Below are 20,211 nucleotides of genomic sequence, written 5' to 3'. Positions count from 1 at the left end.
TAGCAAATCGGTATTGATTTATTCCTATGGAAATAGATCAGTGCTGAAAGTGAAATGCAATCCCATTAAGAATGATACAGGTTTTGCAGATGGAGAAAAGTAGGTCAAATATTACACCAATCATCCCAGAGAGTGTCCCTTTAAGCCAAATAAATGTGTGAATACACTTAAACTGTCAGTACGTTATTTGATTGCCATTATTCTGTATCTTCTTGCATGAGCTAGCAGAGCCCTCTATGACTGAACAGGAGTTGAAGGAAAATGTCAATTTTGGTGTATTAACCAGGTTGTATTTTACACCTGGGCTGTGTACAGGGCTTCTTGGGGGCTGTGTGCACATGTAAGGATTCTTCCTTTCCTCTCATTGCAACAGTTGAGTTCAACTTAAGCAGGAAAGGCACATCATTGTATGCAAGGGACATTGTAGCAATGCAGCAGAGGAACACGATTTAAATCTGATCATTAAACTGCCGCAGCAAGGGGCTGCGAGAGACGGTGTGGATGGTCCATCTGCAAAATCTGTGCTCCTGTTGTACAAGGAGGAGGGGCCGAGGGGGAGAAAAAGCAGCTGCTTGGCTGTGCTGTGAGAGGGTGAGACTGACTGTTGGCACCATCTGTAGCTGTCCTTTGTGCTTGCTGCTTTATCTGTTCATTATAGTATGATACTGAAATTCTCGTGCTTTGAGTGTAAATGAGTTGAGATACGCCTAATACTGTCAGCATAAAAAGCAGTAACTAAGTACACTAAAGATGAATAGTGTAATCTGTAAATTCATTTTGAGTTTGTTTTATCTTGCTTGAATAGCCCAGGAAGTGATGTTCTCCAGAAGCCAGCTGTACCAGATGTGTGTTGGCAGGGTATATATTCATCTTACCGAGCAGAGAGCTCACTGGAGGTGGATGGGGCGGGAGAGATGGGAGGCTGCCCTGTGTGTTCCAGCAGAAGAGAGCAGAGGGAGGATAGAGCAGGTCAGAGGGGAATTGGTAACTCCTAAGGTGGCTACAAACAGCTTTGTTTTCATTCCATGCACAAGTACCAACACAGGGAAGAGTGTGATTATTATACATGGTACATGAGTTGAAATGTCCTGAGGGAGGAAAGGTTGAACTATAATGAGTGCTGATAGGGATGAGTACATTTCCTAGGTTTTTACCTGCAGTCTCTTAGTTTCTAAAAACATGAGTCCTCTCCAGATAACTTGTAGAATAAAACCATCCAGCTTATCTTGAGGACCTCTTTTTACTTTGATAGTTTACATTTTCCCTTTATAAATCTGCGTACTGGATATTGGTAATAATAACAACTCATTAAGATGTTTTCTTACCTTCACCTCACAAAAGCAATGCTCTCATTGGCACATTCTTTTTCCGGGAGTTACTCTGCTTTTTTTTCCAAGCAGGTTTGGCTTTTGTTTGCAGATTCATGCCCTCGGATCCTTTGGGTTGTTGCTTTTTATCTTACTTGTCAAGTGCACATAGGTGTGCAGAAGGAGCAACTCCCTTCTCCCATCATAGCCTCGTCCAAGATGGATGATTCTGTAGTAATTACACTCGGCTGTGGAAGTGCTCAGCATCCACTATTACTCATCCACTATTACTCCGTGATGGCTGCGTTAAGTGTTCGGCAGAACACTTTGTTCGGGTTTCCCGAGCTCAAGTGGCTGTGGGCAAGGGAAGAAACCCTGTGAAGCAGGAATTTGTATTTCCAGGCTGCTGGAAAGGGGGAGGGGGGCCTTTGTCACTGGCACATTAGTAATAATATGCCAGGGATAAAAGGTGAGTATAATTTGATCAAATGCTTGTTGACAGATTCCTTGGCTAATAGAGAAGCAGCTTAGACTGACACTCGTTGCTGGAACATTTCACAGAGCTGGAGGGAATGCTTTTTGTAGGCTCCGTGTGAGGCTGACAGTTTCCCAGTGACCATATTTAGTTACATAAAGAAACGATGGCCCCCTTTTGTCACAGCAGAGCTCTAAAATGCCTCCCTAAACACCTCTCTTGACCTTCTGCTTGATAAATGCAATAAAATTGCTACCTCTTCTTTGTCCAAATGCAATAAAATTACTACCCCTTCTTTGTGCTAATGTGTGATTAATTCACAGCAGTGGCCCAGGCGATAAGTATTTTTCTTGTGTGGCCATTTAACTTGAGAAAATCCAACTGTTTCTTTTACCATACTTGTGTGCGTTTTTGGTAAAGCAGGTTCTTTTTTCTGCCCCACAAATATGACTTTACAGTTAGTCTCTTTGGAATTTGTTCTGTGTTAACAGTGCATGTGAGTAGCTGCTGGGAAAAGAAGATGGTGTACCCTGAAATGGTAGTTAGCTACTGCTTATGATTGTTATTTGGTGAAAAGAAAACCATTAGAATATTAAGACATGAAAACAGGAGCCTCAATTTCAGAGGATTCTGCACTTGTCTCTTTTAAATGAGCAAGCCTGAAATTACATCTAGAGTTTGTTACTACCCTAAACTGCTATGGCAGCTTGGGTTTTCAGTTATCTTCTGGTTCTCACCCACCCATATAATCTGTTGATTTGTGTTCAGTCTGCAACACCTCAGGAAGGCACTTAGTTAAAAATTAAACGTGAAGCGTTTTTTTGTTCTGAGGATTTTGTAAAGCATCCTTTAAAGAAGAAAAAAGCCCAAGCACTTCCACTTGAAAAGTTGATTTCTTTCCACTGCAGGATTTTTCAATTAGTCTGCACTTTGTTCCAGTTAAACTCCTCACTGTGTTCTCATACCTGGCTGACTTTTTACCAGAGCCACTTCTGATGTTGGAATTCAATAGGCAGCTTTAAGGCTCCGGTGGATGTTGCTGGGGACTTTGGTGGGGTGTCTTGGCTGGAGCCGTCTCATCAGAGCAGTGCAGTCAATTTCTGGGGCTCTGCTTACTGCAGAGTAGGTGGTTTCTATAGCAGGGCCTGGTCTTTTCTGAATGTGGGTGCATAAGGGAGAGGCCACATTTTCAGGAATAATGACCCCTTTCATGTCTTGAGTTGCAAGCTCTTCTTCCCTCTAAGAAATCTCTGCATCTTCATAGTTCATAAGCGTGATTTTCCTGTAAGCACAGAATTACCCTCATTGACTACAAGATTAGGCACATAATGGAAATACACATTTAGAGGTTATGCTGGGTCAGATATAGATTTAAGTGCCTAACTTTGTATCCATACATCATTCTCCTGTTTATCTATTCAAGACTGGTAGCTCATAGCAGTTTTGGAAATTAATTTGTGCGCATGGGTTTCTCTCCAATTAATCTTAAGATAAAAACAGCTGAATAGAAAAGAGGTCTTTTTTTCTTTGCTGCCCTCTGCAAATGATGTCTTCTCTGTGTTTTTGTTATGTTTCTGTTAGTGTGAAATGAATTATTGTGCATCTTGCTTTACTCGTAACAGCTATCCCATGTCCTTTTGCTTCATCCATTCTTCGCCTCTGTGCTCCTGGGCTATGCAAAATGTTTGTAACTTGGGTAAAAATGTTCTAATGGTAGTGTAGGGCAATTACAGACTGAGTTTGATAGGATAAAAGTTCTCTTGTGCCTCCTGGGCTATGCAGAATGTTTGTAACTTGGGTAAAAATGTTCTTATGATAGTGTATGGCAATTAGAGACTCAGTTTGATAGGATAAAACTCTGAGTGGTGGTTCATGGACCAGCTTTGCATTCATGGTGTTTGTCTAGGTCGTGACTCCTGTTCCAGTGGCTTGCACCTGCAGGGGGCTGTGCTGGTTCCTCAGATATGTGCTCACTGCCATTTGTTCTGTTTGCACAGCCCTGCTTTCATCGTGGTGTGAGGAGCTGGGACGACTCTTGCTGCTTCGCCACCAGAAAAGCCGGCAGAACGACCCTCCCGGGAAGCTCCCCATGCAACCCCCCATGAACTCTATGAGCTCCATGAAACCCACCCTCTCTCACAGGTGAGTGTGGGCCCAGCCCACAGCACTGCAGGCTGGACAGCGTGTTGTGTGACAGATCTGCTCCTTGAATTGCTTGGTACCACTGCTGGGGGCAGTGACGCTGTTTCATGCACTGCTCAGCACTAGGGACAGCAGGGTATCTGTAATTACAGCAAGCACTAAAGAAACTCAAATTTTCCCTTTGCTATTGCCCCATGCGTAGTGAAGTGACACCTCTATCTTCAAATCTGTGCTCAGATCAAGTGGGTGTGCTTTCAAGCTTCAAGTCATGCCCTAGAGATAAACTTGTACCTCGTGTCTCTCATCAGACATCTGCCCGATGTTTATTTAAATGCAATTGGCTTTTCTTGATGTTGAAAATATTTCACTGATGTTCTGTGTTTTAACCATTATTGGACATGTATTACATGCAAAGCAATTGTACAGTGAGTGTAGCCATAGATCAGAGGATGTCCTGTACAGTCTTGTATCAGGTGAGGATCTGACAGCACTTGTGTTAATATAGAGAAAACATGGATGTTAAAGGACACTAAAAGAAGATGATGTGAAGCCTTTGATTACCAAATTATGTAGAGGATCACTCTTTGTAATTCTTGTCTGCGCAACCTAAGTCAAAGCAAAAGCTGGAAATCAAGTGTAGACAGGATTGAGCATCCATTCAGTACTTTATGTTTCTGGGAGGTTTTTTTGAAGGATTTCTTTACCTCAGCATCACATTAAAAAAAAAATCACAAATAGTATAAATTTGTTTTATGTAGGATTATTTTGTTAGTGAAGGACTATGAGAGTGCAATGAGTCTAAATTCCTTGTACCTAAGTTCTGTGATGGCCTAACTAACTTGAACTTTTGTGTTAGAGTGAAGCTTAGGGACATCTTTGTACCAGTGCATTTGCATATGCAAATCTGTTTGCAAACAGTTTTGGGGGTTTGGGTTGGATAGTTTTTCATTGTTTTTGTTGCATTTATGGGAAAACCATGCAATAAGTATGTCTTTTACTTCAGCCCTTGAGAATAAATGAAGTCCTTTTTTTGAAGTATAATTAATATATCACTGGCTTTTCAGAGTACCTAGATTTTCTCTTTTTTAGTTGCTTATGAAATGACTGATTTTAAACACATTTAACAAAAAAACTCCAAAAAACCAAAGAAAACTTAATATTTTAAAATAATTTTACACTTGGGAGCAGCTTTTCAGAAGACAAAGTGAAATTAGTGGCTAGTCTGACGAGAGTGTGGTGCAGTATATGTGCTCTCTTAGGTGTAGTTTTGTAGTTTTTAGATGCCTGATTCTCATTTGACCTTTTAGCCTCTTTTCCTCTAGAGTCTATAAAGTAAGACTATCTCACAGGGGCTGTGTGCTACATTACTAGATAATAGATAAGATAGGCACAACTCACTTCTTTCGTGGCAATTTTCCACAGAAACTGTCACATGTCAAAAAAGAAATACTTTCTTCTACTAAACCTAAATACCAGCATTTCCAGCAGCACCGAGTCATCCAATATCCTGCCTGTAGCAGAGCAGCCTGGTCAGTGTTAGGCAGTCCCTGCAGATTTCTCTCGAGTATTGCCCTTGAATTGCCCTACTGGGGAAGACACCGGGAGCAATTTCTAAATTACTCCTCTTTACCTATGAGATGCCCCTCTAGAAGCAAAATTTCTGTGGCATCACTTCTTATATACAATAACTGCAGCAGCCACTTTGGGGTTTGGAATGTTTGCATCACTGCTTTGGTGTGTGCTGCTGTCTGTAATTTTACTGTAACTACTCGAAATATCTCAGGTGGTACATTAGAATGAGACATCCAGTGGCTCTCCAACTTCTTTTTCCACCTGGAACTGTTTATTTTCATGCATGTTTTGTAATCAGTCTATAAGACAGAAGTGAAGTATGGTGTGAAGAAGAATTGAGTTTTCTATTTGTTTTAATTAAACAAAAGATGAAAAGCCATTAAGTACAGTATTAACTACAATCAGTGATGAACCTGTTGATGAAGCCCCATTTGTATTTGCATTAGAATACAATTGGGTCAAAAGCTTAGTATTAAAGTTCACAGTATCTTATCTCTAATCCACAAGACTTTTCTGTTAATTCAAACAAAAAAAAAAGTTTGCTTTGTATTTCCTGAAACAATTAATGTAGCCAGCTATTTCAAGTTTTGTAAAAGAGCTAGATATTAAATTAGAACAACCAAGACCATATGCAAGAACCTTACTTAACAAAGGCAATGTAGATATATGTGAGCTGCTGATTATCATTAGACACACAATTAAATCCCTCCCCGTCATCAGACGATCTTGAGTAATCCACACAGAGCTTTTTCTGCTGTTCCTTTTACTAGCAACAAAATTACCCAGAACTCTAGTCAGGGGACTAGAATCCTGATGTAGCAGGCACTACAGAAACACAGCTGCTTAGTTTCAAAGTTGAAACAGGGCTCAGCTATTTAAAATAAATTGTGACTCAATAATGTATCACAAGAATCTAAATCTAAGGATTCATATTTAATAAACTGTGGGCACTTAAACTAGAAGTAATTTAGGCCTGGCCTGTTTTTAAGGACAGTCTTTGAGTTTTAAAAGTTAATTGAGCTATGAAAGAAAACTGAAGTAGACTGATCAAGGAGGGCTTTCCCAGTGCTACTGTTGGTTAAATGTACTTACAGAGAGCAGAATGAAAGCCATGTGAGGATGTGCACACATGCAACAAATGCAGAGTAGAGACTGTCTTGTTAATTTCTTTCTAAATTTAGTTTTTCATTAACAGAATGATCAAGTGTTGCATACAGAAAAAAGTCAGCTAAATACCTACTGTCTAATGTAGGCCAGTTGGCTGGATTGCAAACTCCTGTGCTTTGTGAACAGAATGAGCACTGGGCTGTCAAAAAGAACCTCCCAATCTTAGGGGTTTTTTAAGCCTTTGCAGTCTAATAGCTCAAACTTGAGTGTGAGATTTTATTTTCACCTTAGACCTTTTTATTGATTAATGTGAGTAAACTTTACTCCTGTATTGAAGGACCAATGTAGGACCTATCCACCTCCTTAATCCTGTATAACTTCTAATTAAAGTCCTACTTAATGGATTTAGGGGGACTTAAGGAGAGCTGTTAGTCTTCAGGCTAGCCCTTCTGCACGGGCGTGAAATTTCCTGCTTTCTAACTTGCAGGGTAATTATTTGTGTAGTTTTCCAATCTGACAAACTGTCTGTAATAACAGATACTACTCAAGGTGGCTGATTTTTGAATAAATATAAGGTCTTTGGCAAATGCTGTTATATAAGTATAAATTATTGTCATTATACACCTTCCAATGCTTTGATGAAGTTCCTACTTAACACCATTACATTAAGTGGTAGACCTCTGTGTGTGTATCAAATTGAATCTTGGTTGAAATGGGTACAGTTCCAATCAGTCCCAGCAGGAATTGCACCCTGGTTCATTTTCACGTCAGTCTGACTCAGGCAAGCTCTGGGGGGCTTCTCATTTCTTGCACAGCTTGTAATAAAGCTTATTTGTCAACAAAACCACCTAGAAATAGACAGCTGTTAGTTGCAGTTTAGTGTGTTGCCATGAGCATCTGTAGGGTTCTTACTGTCTTCACTCTGGCTCCAAATTTTGGTCTTATGCATTAATTGCCAGCTGTCTCACAGTTAGTGACCAAAGGCTGGTAATGCCTCTATAGGGCAGTCATGCTTGATGAAATATATGAAGATAATGTTGTTTTTATCACAAAGTACTTAGTGCCAAACGTTTAGAGAAAATTGAACGGTAGATGAAATGAAGCATTAATTCAATCATACAGTAGATGTGTTATTTATTACCATTAATGTTTTATGTTCAGGCAGTCATAAATACCTTTTAGTAGCTAGACTTGCTTTAAAAGAGTGATTGTTTTTAATGCTTGTTTTGTCCTTTTTTTCTTCCAATTTAAACCTGACTAAGAGCTGAACTTTCCAACTTTCATAGGAGCTCTTGGAAAAGAATGGTAATTCTGTCTAAGTTTTTATTGAGTGGTAAGGACTGACTCTTGCATTGTTATCAGGAGTGAACTGGTTATAACATACTAGTACCAACAGTGTCAGAAGTTCTGTAAAGGCAGCTACCTTTTCAATTTTGCATCATAGGCTGTTTTGACCAACAGTGATAGTCACTTCAAAAAAGTCTGGGTGAGGTCAGGTGCAGCACGTGCACATTTGTATGAAAACAGGCACATTGTGCATGTTTTATACATCAGTTTGAAGTAGGGGTTGCTCCATTATGTCACGTGGCTCTGGCCTGCAGGGACAAACTTTGCAAAAGAATTCATAACTCTTGAGGTAAAAGATAAAATTGTTTCAAAGCCTTTTCATCTTTCTGGTTGTGGAGTTGTGAAATAAATATAATTAGGGACTGAACAGATGGTAAATCCTCATATAAAAGAATATACCCAGTAAAGAAACATATATTACTTCTGATTCTGCAAAAGTAGCTTTGCTGGTTTTTCCAGTTTCCTTTCTGTCAAGAAATGTTAATATTTACCATCAGGAGAGAATAGGGAAGAATTCAGAATCAAGAAATGTTTCTGTCACTCCTTAAAGAAAAAAACCCAGAAAATTTCTTCAGAATAATCTGCTTATGCGCTAAGCATTGCAAAGATGAAACTAGTTAGGAATTGCTCCAAAGTATTGTCCCAAGAGTTGCCCATCTCATCCTCTAAGTAAAACTACTGATACTCATTTTATCACATACACTTAATGGGGAGGAGGTGGAAGAAAACCTTGAGCCTGTTGAAGCTAAAAGAAAATTATGAGTGCCTTCTCCTTGAAAACGGATAAGTGTAACCATTAGCTGTTGATAATTAAATATTGAATATTTTCATATTTTCATGCGAGAAATCTGCATTTCATTTTAGATAAGTTTGTGGTCAGTTCTTGTGGTAACAGGAAACAGCAATGGGTAACTTGATTTCAAATATGTCTTCTTTGCATGCTTGGTAAAAGGTATAGGATAAGGATCATGTTTTCTTTTGTATACACCACCTTGTACAGATGTGAAAACAGGTCTTCTCTATTGATTGATGAGTCAAAGTGAGTGCTGTTGTAATAAAACTAATAGTAGCAGGACTACTATAATTTTGTGGGATTTTTTTCTGATAGGTACATATAAATGGCTGTATACTCTGTATTTTTCCTGTAGATGTTGTAGTCTTACGGTGTTAGTTTGTGATTTTTTTTTTTAATTATAAAATGCCAGATGATATTTTTAAAAGTAAACACTAGGCAAATATTATTTAAGGTCTGTCTGCTGACTGAGGCAAAATCTGATCTTCTCAGGCTTTGTGCTGTCTATGTTAATTTTTAAAAAACAGCAACAGCTTTGAATAGACAGATATCATTCTCATGTTTGGGCCATATTGAACAACAAATTCCTGAAAATGTCTGCTCATTTGTGATTTCTGTTTAGTGATTATCACAGGGGTATCATGGCTCTTTGCATGAGGTCTGCTCTCAAAAGCAGGTGATATGTGCTGAGTGTACATGATTTTCCCTTTCAAGCATATTGGAAAGGTACCTTCTGTCACTTGTTCTCAGTGAAACCAACTGATTTCTGGTGGCAGTAGGGTTAAAAATCATTTAACTGAGGCAGCACCCCTGGTTTTTAACCATTTTGACTGTCAGCACGATAAGCATGTGGTGACACTGAAAGCTATACTTTGCCTAGCCCTTTGTTGCAAAATTAATTGAAATCACTGGAAGTGTTTTAACTGGATTGAATGCCTTTGGATAGGGCACATCAGAATCAAGCCAGTGCCCTTCAATCTGCACAGCATCAGCCTCACCTGAGAGGTGTAGCAGTGCTTTGAGGCACAGAAGGGCCGGGGCGGGAGCTCACAGGGGAGCTCAGTGTGCGTTCTGTTCTCTGGGTACCCGCGCTGCGAGCATCGCGCTCCAGCCTGCCTGCCAGGAGGTGACATGGCTCCTAAGCAGGGAGGGAGCTCACAGTCTGGCACGTAACAATTACTGACATAAATTACGGCAAATACCTTGTCTTTTTTAACGATTTGGGGGTATTTTTTGGATAATTTGGCAGCAGGATCACAGATGTATATTTTGTCTAAGACTTGATATGTTTCTTGATGCCTTTTCTTTACATGTATCTGTTATTCATTCACTTAAATGAAAATGTCACCCTCCACAGGATTTCTCTGTAAATAGATTACAAAAGGAGTGAATTCCCGGTGCTCAGTTTTGTCAATTGTTGTATTCCTGCTACTCCCGTGCACTTAGATTCTCAAATCTCTCAGAATCGCAGTGAGAAGAAAAGGAAATAGTCATTACTATTTGCAGTGGTGGAGGGCTTTTCTAATGCTTTCCCTAAAAAAGAAAAAGGGGTTAGCAACTCGAGCTAAGACACTCTCGGCTGGTTTTCACTAGATATGACAACAAAGCCTGCTCGGCAGACAGAGCGCATCAGCAACCTGGGCAGATGGGTCGGTGACATTAATTAGACACTGGCAGTGCCTTTAGCAGGGATCGGTGGTCTCTTGCCATGAAAGGGCTGTGCCGGGGCTGGGGAGCAGCGCACCAGCCGGGCACCGTCTTCAATGTCCTCGTCTCCACCGAGCTGGGAATGCGGGGAAGGTACCACAGCCTGTTCGTGCTCTCAGCTCCACTTAACGCGTCAGGGGAGATGCGATGTGACTGTTTGTTTGCCCGTGTCCCTGTGTCACCAACAGCATTCCCAAACTACCCTGACAGGCGGGCAGAGCGCGGAGACGGCTCGGGGAGACGCTGCTCAGACCTGTCCCTGCGCTGTCCCTCCCCGGCCAGGTCACTTGCCCGGGCTGCCCCTGCCCTGCCCTGCCCTGCCCTGCCCTACCGGCCCGGCCGCTCCGTCCCCGCCCGCCGCGCTCCGGGCGCCCCCCCCGGCCCGGTGCCGGTCCTGGCCCGGCCGCTGCCCTCAGGGCTGGGCAGGGCTGTCCCTGCTCCCCGGGCAGCCCCGAGCCCCCAGCCCGGCTCGCTCCCCGTGAGTTGCGGCGGTGCCGTGCTGCCCCCTCCTCCCTCTCTCCCTCCCTTCCCGCCGTGCCTCTCGAAGAAAGCGGGTTTTTTTCTGTTGTCGGGGAGCGTAAATCAGCTTCATCTAAAATCTCGGAAGTGCAAGTCCATCACATCTTCCTCCGAGCCGCCTGCTACACCTTGCGTGAGTCAGACTGCAGAGCTCCCGGTGCCCTTCTCGCTGTGCGGGGCTGCTCGTGTTCCCCCTGTCTCAGAGGCAAAAGCACAAGTGGAATCTGCTCACGCTCTCAGCGGTTCCTTCCCCGGTTGTTGTAGCAGTCGCTGACCTCCAGGCACTATGAATAAACAGCAAAGCTGGGAACAAAAGGAGTCTTCTGGCTGCCATTATCTCACATTAACATAGCAGACGCGCTGCGGTGTGAACAATGCGAGTCTCATTCGCCGATAATCAGCGAGTACCCAGGCATTTGGATTACCAAGGCAACAGGCAATGGTAGAATACTGGGTGGGTGTGTTTTTTATTGTAAAGGAGCAGTCGGATATGGAAACCCAGGTATATTGATAAAGCAGAGCAGAAGGAATGCCTGGTGGCAGGGGGGGACTGAGGGCTCGGGGTTGCATTCCGACACACGTGAGATAAATAAGACATGGATGAAGCAGGTCTGTGCTGTGAGATGCAATAAAGATTAAACTGCATTTGTCAAGCTGAAAACGATCATAAGATAATTTCAGCATTTTGTAAAAGGTAACAGGTGGCATGTTAATAGCAGGGCTGTTACCGGTGGATTTTGTAACTGTAATCTGGGCTGTAGTAATGCATTGCATGGTCTACTTGTGTGACAATAGAGCTGGGTGTGATGGTTTAATCTTTTTTCCTTTTATCAGATGGATGCTGTAGTCCCCATGTCAGACAATGTAACCCCCTCTGCTTCTTAGAGGCAGGAGTGGGTCTCAGCAGTATTTTTGTTTCTTACCTGCATAGCTGTGATCGTTTATTCCACATGGACATAAATAAGTGGCATTATCTCTGTATCTTTGCGTGTGCACACACGTGTGCGTGGACATATATGAAATCTGTAGTGAAGCAGGACTGTGTGTGCATGCAGGGGAAATGTGGGGTTTTGCAGGTTCAAAAACTTAAGAATTAATCTAATTATTTGGCCTAATGCATTTTTCTAATTTCAGCAAGAGTTAAAATCAGATGCAGTAACTCCTGCTGAGCAGCATGAGACTTGCAGGCATGGCTCTAAGTGATGACACTGAGTGTGGAGTAAGGAAGCACAGCAGCGAGCGTGTCACAGCCCGATCTGTAGCAACCCAGTGTGAAATGGAAGGCAGCATTCCCGCCTTGTGCAGTCATAAGTCATGCAGGCCTCACAGGCCTTGTCACAAATGTAAAGAAAAAGTTGAGGGCTTTCAGTTTCCAGAGGTACTTTGTATCACCTACTGAACTGCAGCTCGGTTTTGCTGTCTCTGTCTCCATGCAAACGCCCGTATTGTGCATATGCGTGTGGCTGCATGAATGGTTATTATCAATGTGTGTGTGAATATTTGAAAGAGCAGAGGCAGGGGGTGATAGCCACCTGCTAGCAGCAGGTGCCATCCAAACCACTGAGCTGATAAATGGCTTGTTGCCTTCACCTTTTGACTGCTTTGCCTGCATCTGCTCACCTAGAAGAGGTTCAGAGTGCTTCAGTGTTTGCATACAGTTTGCCAGAAAACAGCCTCCTTCTTTTTACAGTGAATTATGAAATTTCTAACCGCTTTCAGTCTTCCTTTTCATCCAGTACTGAAACAACACTTGAGGTAATTCTTTCTTGGTAGTCAAGGACTAGGTCTGGATCTGCTGTTCATTTGGAGTTGGGAGAATCAAAGCTTTGCAAAGAGTTAGAGAACATACTCATCTAGTTGGAAAGAGTGGAGGGAATCAACAGACTTGAGAAATCATGATGGGATATTTTTTGGAACTGTGTATTTTCTTTGTAAAATCTGGATGTTTGTAGTCACATCATTAAGAAGTAGAGGGAAATAAAGTCTTGTAGAGTACTTCCAAACTGGCTTTTTTCATTTTAAAATTACATAAAAACACCCAGTGTTTTGGATGGGATTGTGTTTTAGGTGTTTGCTTAGTGAAATGCAGGATGGTGCCCTGATTTATGCCAGTACAATGTAAACATCTTCAGATAATAATGCAAAATAGAGGAATGTATTTCAGGAACATGTGAATCACATAGATAGCATCAATCAAAAGCTAGTTCTTGCTAGCCATCTGAAGTCAGTTATTAGTATACAGACTGACTACACCACCCTCTTGCTTTCCTCATCTTGAATGTAAAATGTTTAGGGTACCTGCGCACAACATCAGCTTTTAGTTTGTTCTGTACAACACGTGTGATGTACAGAGGTACTTAGTCTTTGGTTCCTTTACAATGTGTCATGATATATCCTTGCTGACTGTGAGTGGTCTTGATGTTCTTCCACATTGGTGTCTCCTGGCTCTGCCATGTTCCTCTGTGTGAACAGACAACAGATTGCATAGAGTGATTTACAGAACCTATGGAAAACAAGCACAAAAGGCCAGGGGATAACTTGGTTAAATTTTGCAGTTTGTGGTTTTGAATAGTAATGTATTTGTAGTAACTGTCACCTGGACTATAAACTCATCTTAGGTGTTCAAGTTGAAACACATTGGCCAAGCACTGTAGGTGCATGAAGATGGTGCATGTATCTCAGGTGAGGAGATGCTGGCTTTGTTTCTTTGGAAAAGAATCTCAATGAAAAACAACAAGTCAGTTTCCTTCTAAATGTCTAGTGGTTTTCACAAAGAAAATAACAGCAGATCTCCAAAATGTTTTTGATTGGCAGTAAGTGAAAATAAATTCTGGGTTTCACTTGTCACAGCTGGGTTTTCTTGAATTAATACTCAAGGCTGGGGATATTTTTGGTGGAACTTTGACCAAAAGGAAAAAAAAAATACATTTGCTCTGTAATTTCTGAATAGGTTGTCAGGGATTTATAACTTATTAAGTCATACTGAAGTTTGCATGTTGCAGTGCAAATACTGAATTTGAACTGCCTTTTCGGTATGAAATACTAAAATACTCCAGAAAGGACTTAGGCTACTTTTTTTTCCCAATCTTTTTTCCTGATTTCTAGTGTTAGATTCATGGTGGTGCCCTAATCAAGAAGGCTTACAAACTGACTCCATGTTAATAAATAAAGCTACTCGAGTGGTGTTCTCTCAAGAAATCCAAATAAAACAAAAACTAAACCTGAATGAAAGAAGCTGAACTGCCTAACTTGTGAGACAACCCAGATATGAAACTCATGTCTTGGTGCTGCAATTACCTGGGGCTTTCTTGACTGTTCTGATTGTGGGATTTGTGATATTTTTCCACTGCAGATGCATCAGGTTGTAGGGTGGAAAGAGGGGAGCAAGGAGCTTGTTTGGAAATTGTTATGGTTTTGTTTGTATTAAAGTAGTGTCACCTAGAGGCTCCAACCAAGAATACAGGCAGGGGGTGCTGAGCACCCTGAGCACACACCTGCCCAGAGGCAGAGCAAGGTGCAGACACAGAGAGGTGCCATCAGGCAGGGACAGATAAGCAGCCCCAGTTTTGGGTTGTATTTTGCCTGTTCTGCTTTTTGGCCATGTGTTACTGCAAAGACGTGTTTGGCCCCTCTTGTTCTCTGAGACCTGACACCTTGTCATGAGATGCTCTCCTCTCAAGGTGTCCATGAGTGACAAAAAATGATGTGGGAGAAATGACAATCAGTGTTCCAGTAGCAATTACCTGCTCATCTTGATGTCAACTGAGAAAGGATAGAGTTGGTAGATTTAAAGGTGTGAGTGAATTCTGTGTGTGTCAGCTACCCTTTGGGTGGCATGACTGCACTTCAGAGATGTTAGGGACCCCTGCAAAACTGCAAAGCTGGCTTGAGGATAAGCAACAGAAAGTAGCCATTGGAGGCCCAGTTGTGGGAAACTTGATTGTGGTTGGACTGAAAAGGCTTTTTTGGAAAGTCAGCACCTGGTGCAGTAGTTGGCAGATTTACAGTGTTTGAAACAGGTAGATGCTTTATGAAGGTAGTGTTTTAGACCTGGCCCTCTCAACAAGTGATGTGGAAAATCACCAGGAATGTGTAATTCCAGTTTTCACTCTCCTCCACAATATGTAAAGTGCCAATGCTCTAGGGATGCATGCTTCACTAAACCATCTGAATCTTTGCTTCCTCAAGGAATGAAGACATGTAAACAGAGCATCACATACATATACAATTGCTCTAGTGACAACATAAACATATTTAAAACACAGCAAATAATGCCACAAATCATGTATAAATTACAGCAATTCACTTGTATTAATTTATTCTACAAAGGTCACTTGTTATTAAGCAACTTTTATTAGAATTATCTATCAGTCTCTGTCTGACATGAAGTCTATAACTTTTCCTTGAGACTGGATGTCTGCCTAGTACTGGGATTAAGAGAAGCTTTTTAGACCTAACTACCAGTGTACTTCTTCAACATGAGTGCTATATTACTGGTGGGTTCAGTACATCTGCCAGTAGCTAAGAAATCCTTCCTCATTGCTTGATAGCAGTTTTGCTAGCTCAGAGTAGTGAAACATTACTTTGAGAAATAATTTCCCTCCCTCCCTTCCTCTTTGCTCTGTGCCTTCCTCTGCTGTTTGGCCTTTAATGCTGACCAATAGTATGTATAGGTTCATTAGCACTATTGTAAATTTAGTCAATACTCTTTTAGTGGGCTCCAGCTGAGTCCAAACTGACTCACTGCCCTCCAGGGTGCAGTGAGAGACTTAATTACCCTTGTACAGTTCAACAGGAACAATGTCATGGGCAGCATTTCGCTTTGGCTGAAGAGGTTCAAGCTTCTTTCTTTATTGGCTGCCATTTTCAAGTTTAAAGAAAGGGATTTCAGGATAATTCACAGCTCTGTGTAATAACAGGGGAAAAGCACTGCTCTTTGCAAATGAGAATTGGATTGGTCACGTTTCATTACAGTACTTACATGGATTTTCCTTTGATGGTGGGAATATTCCTTTGGGTAGTTTTAAGGACAGAAATGGAAGTTGAAAGAGCAGAGGTGGAGGGACAAGTAATCCTCTAGTTGAGTGGCATGAGTTTCAGCATCTCTTACTGCTTGAAGCCAAGGAAGTCTGCATGTGATGGAGAAAGGGTAGGTATTGTATCCAGTATGGCAAAAGTTGTACTCTGACATGCGTGTAATTGGTGATGGACCAGAGTAAATGCTGGGGATTGCAAGCCATGAGATTGCCTTGGATTTCTTGTGGGGTGACTGAGGTGAAACTTGAGGGATGAGGTTTAGGGCAGTGAGTGGATATCAGGCTATTTAAGTTCATGTTCTGCGAGGCACATCTATCACTAGTTCAGTGTTGTAAAATTTTTGTGATTAATAGTGTTTGAGATGTAACACTAGGTCCTGTGTTGGATTATGTGGTAGTCACGTGGTTCAATGTGCACAATGAATATTTCTCAACAAATCTATATCTGGTCTCTTTTCCTGGCGTTTTTTGTGTGGTGCTGGAGGCTTTATTATTTGTCAACAATAATGTTTCTTGTTGTGTGATTTCTTGAGGTGTCACCCATTTTAACTGTAATACTGTAAAAACAGAGTGATTTACTCAGTATTTATAATTAGGATTAAGTGACTATATAGTGTTTGAGAACCCAGTGTGGCCTTCCACTGAACAAATGATCTACCACTGAAAACTATGGAGGAATGATACATGAAATCCTTTCTGCATACTCTAAAGGAGAGGAATGGCTAAGAGGAACATGCTTAGGAGGCAAAGAAAGTGAAGTAATAATTATAACTGCTTAAAAGCAGACTGAAGCATTGCTTGCTCTAAGTTGGAGTGTGTTTACAAACTGTACAGCATATTTGCATTAGAAGAATCTTTAGTGACTCTGTGGTTTGATTCCTGCCTGTCATTACCCTTCTTATTTACTCATACACTTGCAAAATATTTGCCTTGCTCCTCAGGTTTTATTACCTGTCCACAGCACATCAGTGGGGAATAGAGAGGAATGTCTGCAGTGAGCCCTTTCACTGCTTATGTCATGGAGAGAGCTTCTTTGTAGTCACTGAAGTGCATGAACACTCATATGTGCCATAAATATCCAAACAAATCACAGAGCAGACATCATCAGAAACAGTCAGAGAAGGAAGTAAAGTAGGAGGCATCATTCAGAGCAGGATAAAAGAGGAAATCTTAATAGCAGTCACAAATTGTGGGTTAGTCATCATTTGTCTCCATGCTGATGGAGGGACTTGCATTGCGTCACTTGCAAATATTAGTCACTGAAGCCATTGTTTGAGCCTCTGAGTGAGAGGGGCAAGATTCTGAGAGAAAATATTTTAAAGAAACATGGGCTAGCAGGACTTAGTGGCTGCCAGGTGTTCAGTATGCCCTTATTCACACACAGGTTTATATGGATGCTGTCAGTGTGAACATGACATGTCACACATCTTACAGAGAATTATGGTTTACCATTAGTTTTCTCTAATAATTTGTTAAGGGAAATTATTCTTTTATCTAATTTAAATTTTTGTGTCATTTTATTCCTTGATTGAATATGGATACTTTGAAGCAAATAGGTCAGTTCAAATTCACAGTTATGTTCTAATACATTGCTGGTGTGCTGGCAGAGCATTGTGGAATTTGTTTGAAATTTCCTAGCTGTTTGTGAAATGTATTCACTGCTTCATTTACACAGTTGCTGCTGCTGTTATTGCATTATTTGTCACTCAGGACAGAAGCAGTTTTTATCACACACATGCACACTTTGTGCAGAGCAATTCCTTTCTTAAATGATTCACACCTGGCGTTATGAACAGGCTAAAGAATGAGCACAGGGGTAGTCCTTGATTCTGGCTCACAGCACAAAAGGAAGGAGTGGTCCAAGCCTGGAGCACCGTCTGGGGTCACGGGAGAGTGAGCAGGCTTTGAAGCACGTTGATAGAGTGCATGTAGAGCCTGTAGAGATTCTTTAGGCAAGTTAGCCCTCAATAGAATTTTTGGTGATAGCTGGTAGTCAAGACAAAAATGCAGTTCTTGATACAAAACACAAATCAATGGTGTTTGAAAATGAAAGAGCAATGTGTGTCTGTTAAATAGTATTTTTTAATATATATATATATATATATATATCTTTAGATGAGGAAGGATCACCTGAGTGTATGTGTATATATTTGCAAATTGAAATCTAATTTACACGTTAATAGTACAAGAATGAGTAAATTTCAAGTGGAATGTGTTTTATGGTCATAGGATTGATAGTTACTTTCACTGGATTTAAGATATTTCATTAATTACGCTAAGTGCGTGCCTATCCTGGGCTCATTCTGAAACCACCAGCGCTTTTGTATGGAAAGAACTGTAAGAAATGTTTGCTTGTATCTGTGGACAAAGCTAATGGAAAAACCCAATCCTCTCATCCACATATTTATCTGAAAGATGTGTTGTATATCTGCAGTTGATTTTCTAGAATGCTGATTAGCTAATACCGTTTTTGGCATGCAGCTTATCCATCGTGTGGGAGAACACTATCTGAATTTCAATTTACTTTTCCAAATGATGTTGAACTGATATTGCTTTAAAGGCTTTTCTGGCCATTTGGGGACCCACTGCAGACAGTGGAGCTGCAGTCTGGTCTCAAAATCTAATTGAATTGATATAAGGCAGCTGAAGCAGTGACTGTTGAAGAGTTTGAGATGAATTGCAAAAAAAAATGCATGCTTCTGAGTAACTTGGTGTCCTTGTTTGAAACTCTGCCCCTGAATTTACTTTCACTGCTAACAGACCTTTTTGTGGTAAAAGCCCTGTGCTTCAGTATAGCTAAGGAATTCATTCATTCTATGTGGTTTGATACAATCACATTGCTTTTAAAGAAACTTCATGCCTCTGAGAATACTAAGCTAATAGTGGAGGAAGTGTGGAGAGTTAAGGTAATGTCAGACGTTCATTCCTTTGTCGCCACCTGCAACTTGGCACAGTTTAAACTTCCAAAATCTCACCCTTCTGAATGTTTGTTTTTGCAGTGATGGGTCTTTCCCTTATGATTCTGTTCCCTGGCAACAAAATAGCAACCAGCCTCCAGGCTCTTTGTCAGTGGTCACCACAGTATGGGGTGTGACTAACACCTCTCAAAGCCAGGTAAGCTTCATTTTTATGCCTCCTTCCCTCCAAATATGCATTTCTGCTAATGTTTGTAAAATGGAAGGTATTTTGGAAAATCCTCTTGGGATCAATAGCAGGCTCTGTCTCCTTTGTTGTATATGATGCATTGTTTTCCCAATCATGTCCTCTTTGGTGGCATTGAACAAGAGGTGTCTGAGAGCTTGAGTCAGTAACTCCTTTGGCTGCACGCAGATGTCAGGCTTGGATTTACCTCATATTTTACACTGCATGGTTTTAACACTAAAAAAATGGGATTGGGATATTCCCAAACCTCTTGGGAATTCAGATTGTATGTTTTCTAGTAAAAAATTTAGCTTGATTCACCAAATGATAGCTGTTGATTTTACCTGGGGTTGTGTTGTACTTGTGGGCTGGTGAAAGTCAATACAAGTCTACCCCACACTGAGTTGCTCACTACCAATTTTAGGCTGTGTTCTTTCCAGTCTCTCCTGTTAGTGTTAACTTTGTAAAAATGTTTCAACTTGCATTGGAGCACAAGCATGGGCTCTTGGCTCCCAGGTGAGAGCCATACTTCCTGGATTTTCATTTGGTTCTCTCCACTCTTAACTCTCTTTTTCTTCTGTGTTGTATGTTGAATTGCACTATACAAAAAGAAGCAGCTTTTATGAAGAAGTTACCAATTACTTGTGATAGTGGACTCCCAGGGATGTGGTATAAATTAAGCATGCAGACAGTCTGACCTTTGCTCACACCATAGGTGAAAAGCTCAAAAAACACATTACCATCTTTAATGAGTGCAAATGGTACATAAATCTAACCTGTCTTTTCTACTTCTTTCCAACCATGTGATGTTTGATCCCAAATAAAATTTTCTGAGGATTTTTTTAAATTTTAATTTTGCTAAGAAAATTGAAAATGAAATTATAATGGAATGAGCCATTTGAAAAAGAAATTATTCAGAGGCCAAGTCATATAGATATTCACACAACAGTAAGGTAAGCACTGGTTATGGTGAAATCTTCATTCAGTGAAACAAGAAGAGGAGACAGTTACAGGATCTAAGACATGTTTTATTTTTGTTGATTTCTTAAACAACTTAAAAGAAAA

General features: G+C 41.0%; 1 protein-coding gene across 8 annotated transcripts in view; it reads left to right on the top strand.

The window, feature by feature from the left end:
* ZMIZ1 (zinc finger MIZ-type containing 1) overlaps positions 1-20,211 on the top strand; it is a 337,004-nt gene that overhangs the window by 282,176 nt on the left and 34,617 nt on the right. For 7 of the 8 annotated variants that reach the window (XM_058028807.1, XM_058028800.1, XM_058028801.1 and 4 more), the window contains 2 exons: positions 3,780-3,924; positions 19,005-19,119. In XM_058028807.1, coding sequence (XP_057884790.1) covers positions 3,780-3,924; positions 19,005-19,119 — 260 coding nt within the window. Of the gene's footprint in view, positions 1-3,779; positions 3,925-10,989; positions 11,424-19,004; positions 19,120-20,211 lie in introns of those variants that run through there. The other variant, XM_058028806.1, reaches the window with a different exon arrangement.

The sequence above is a fragment of the Melospiza georgiana genome, chromosome 8 (genome assembly GCF_028018845.1).
Source record: "Melospiza georgiana isolate bMelGeo1 chromosome 8, bMelGeo1.pri, whole genome shotgun sequence".
Lineage (NCBI taxonomy): Eukaryota > Metazoa > Chordata > Aves > Passeriformes > Passerellidae > Melospiza > Melospiza georgiana.
The sequence above is the reverse complement of the archived record's forward strand: the minus strand, read 5'-3'. Positions and strand labels throughout refer to the sequence as shown.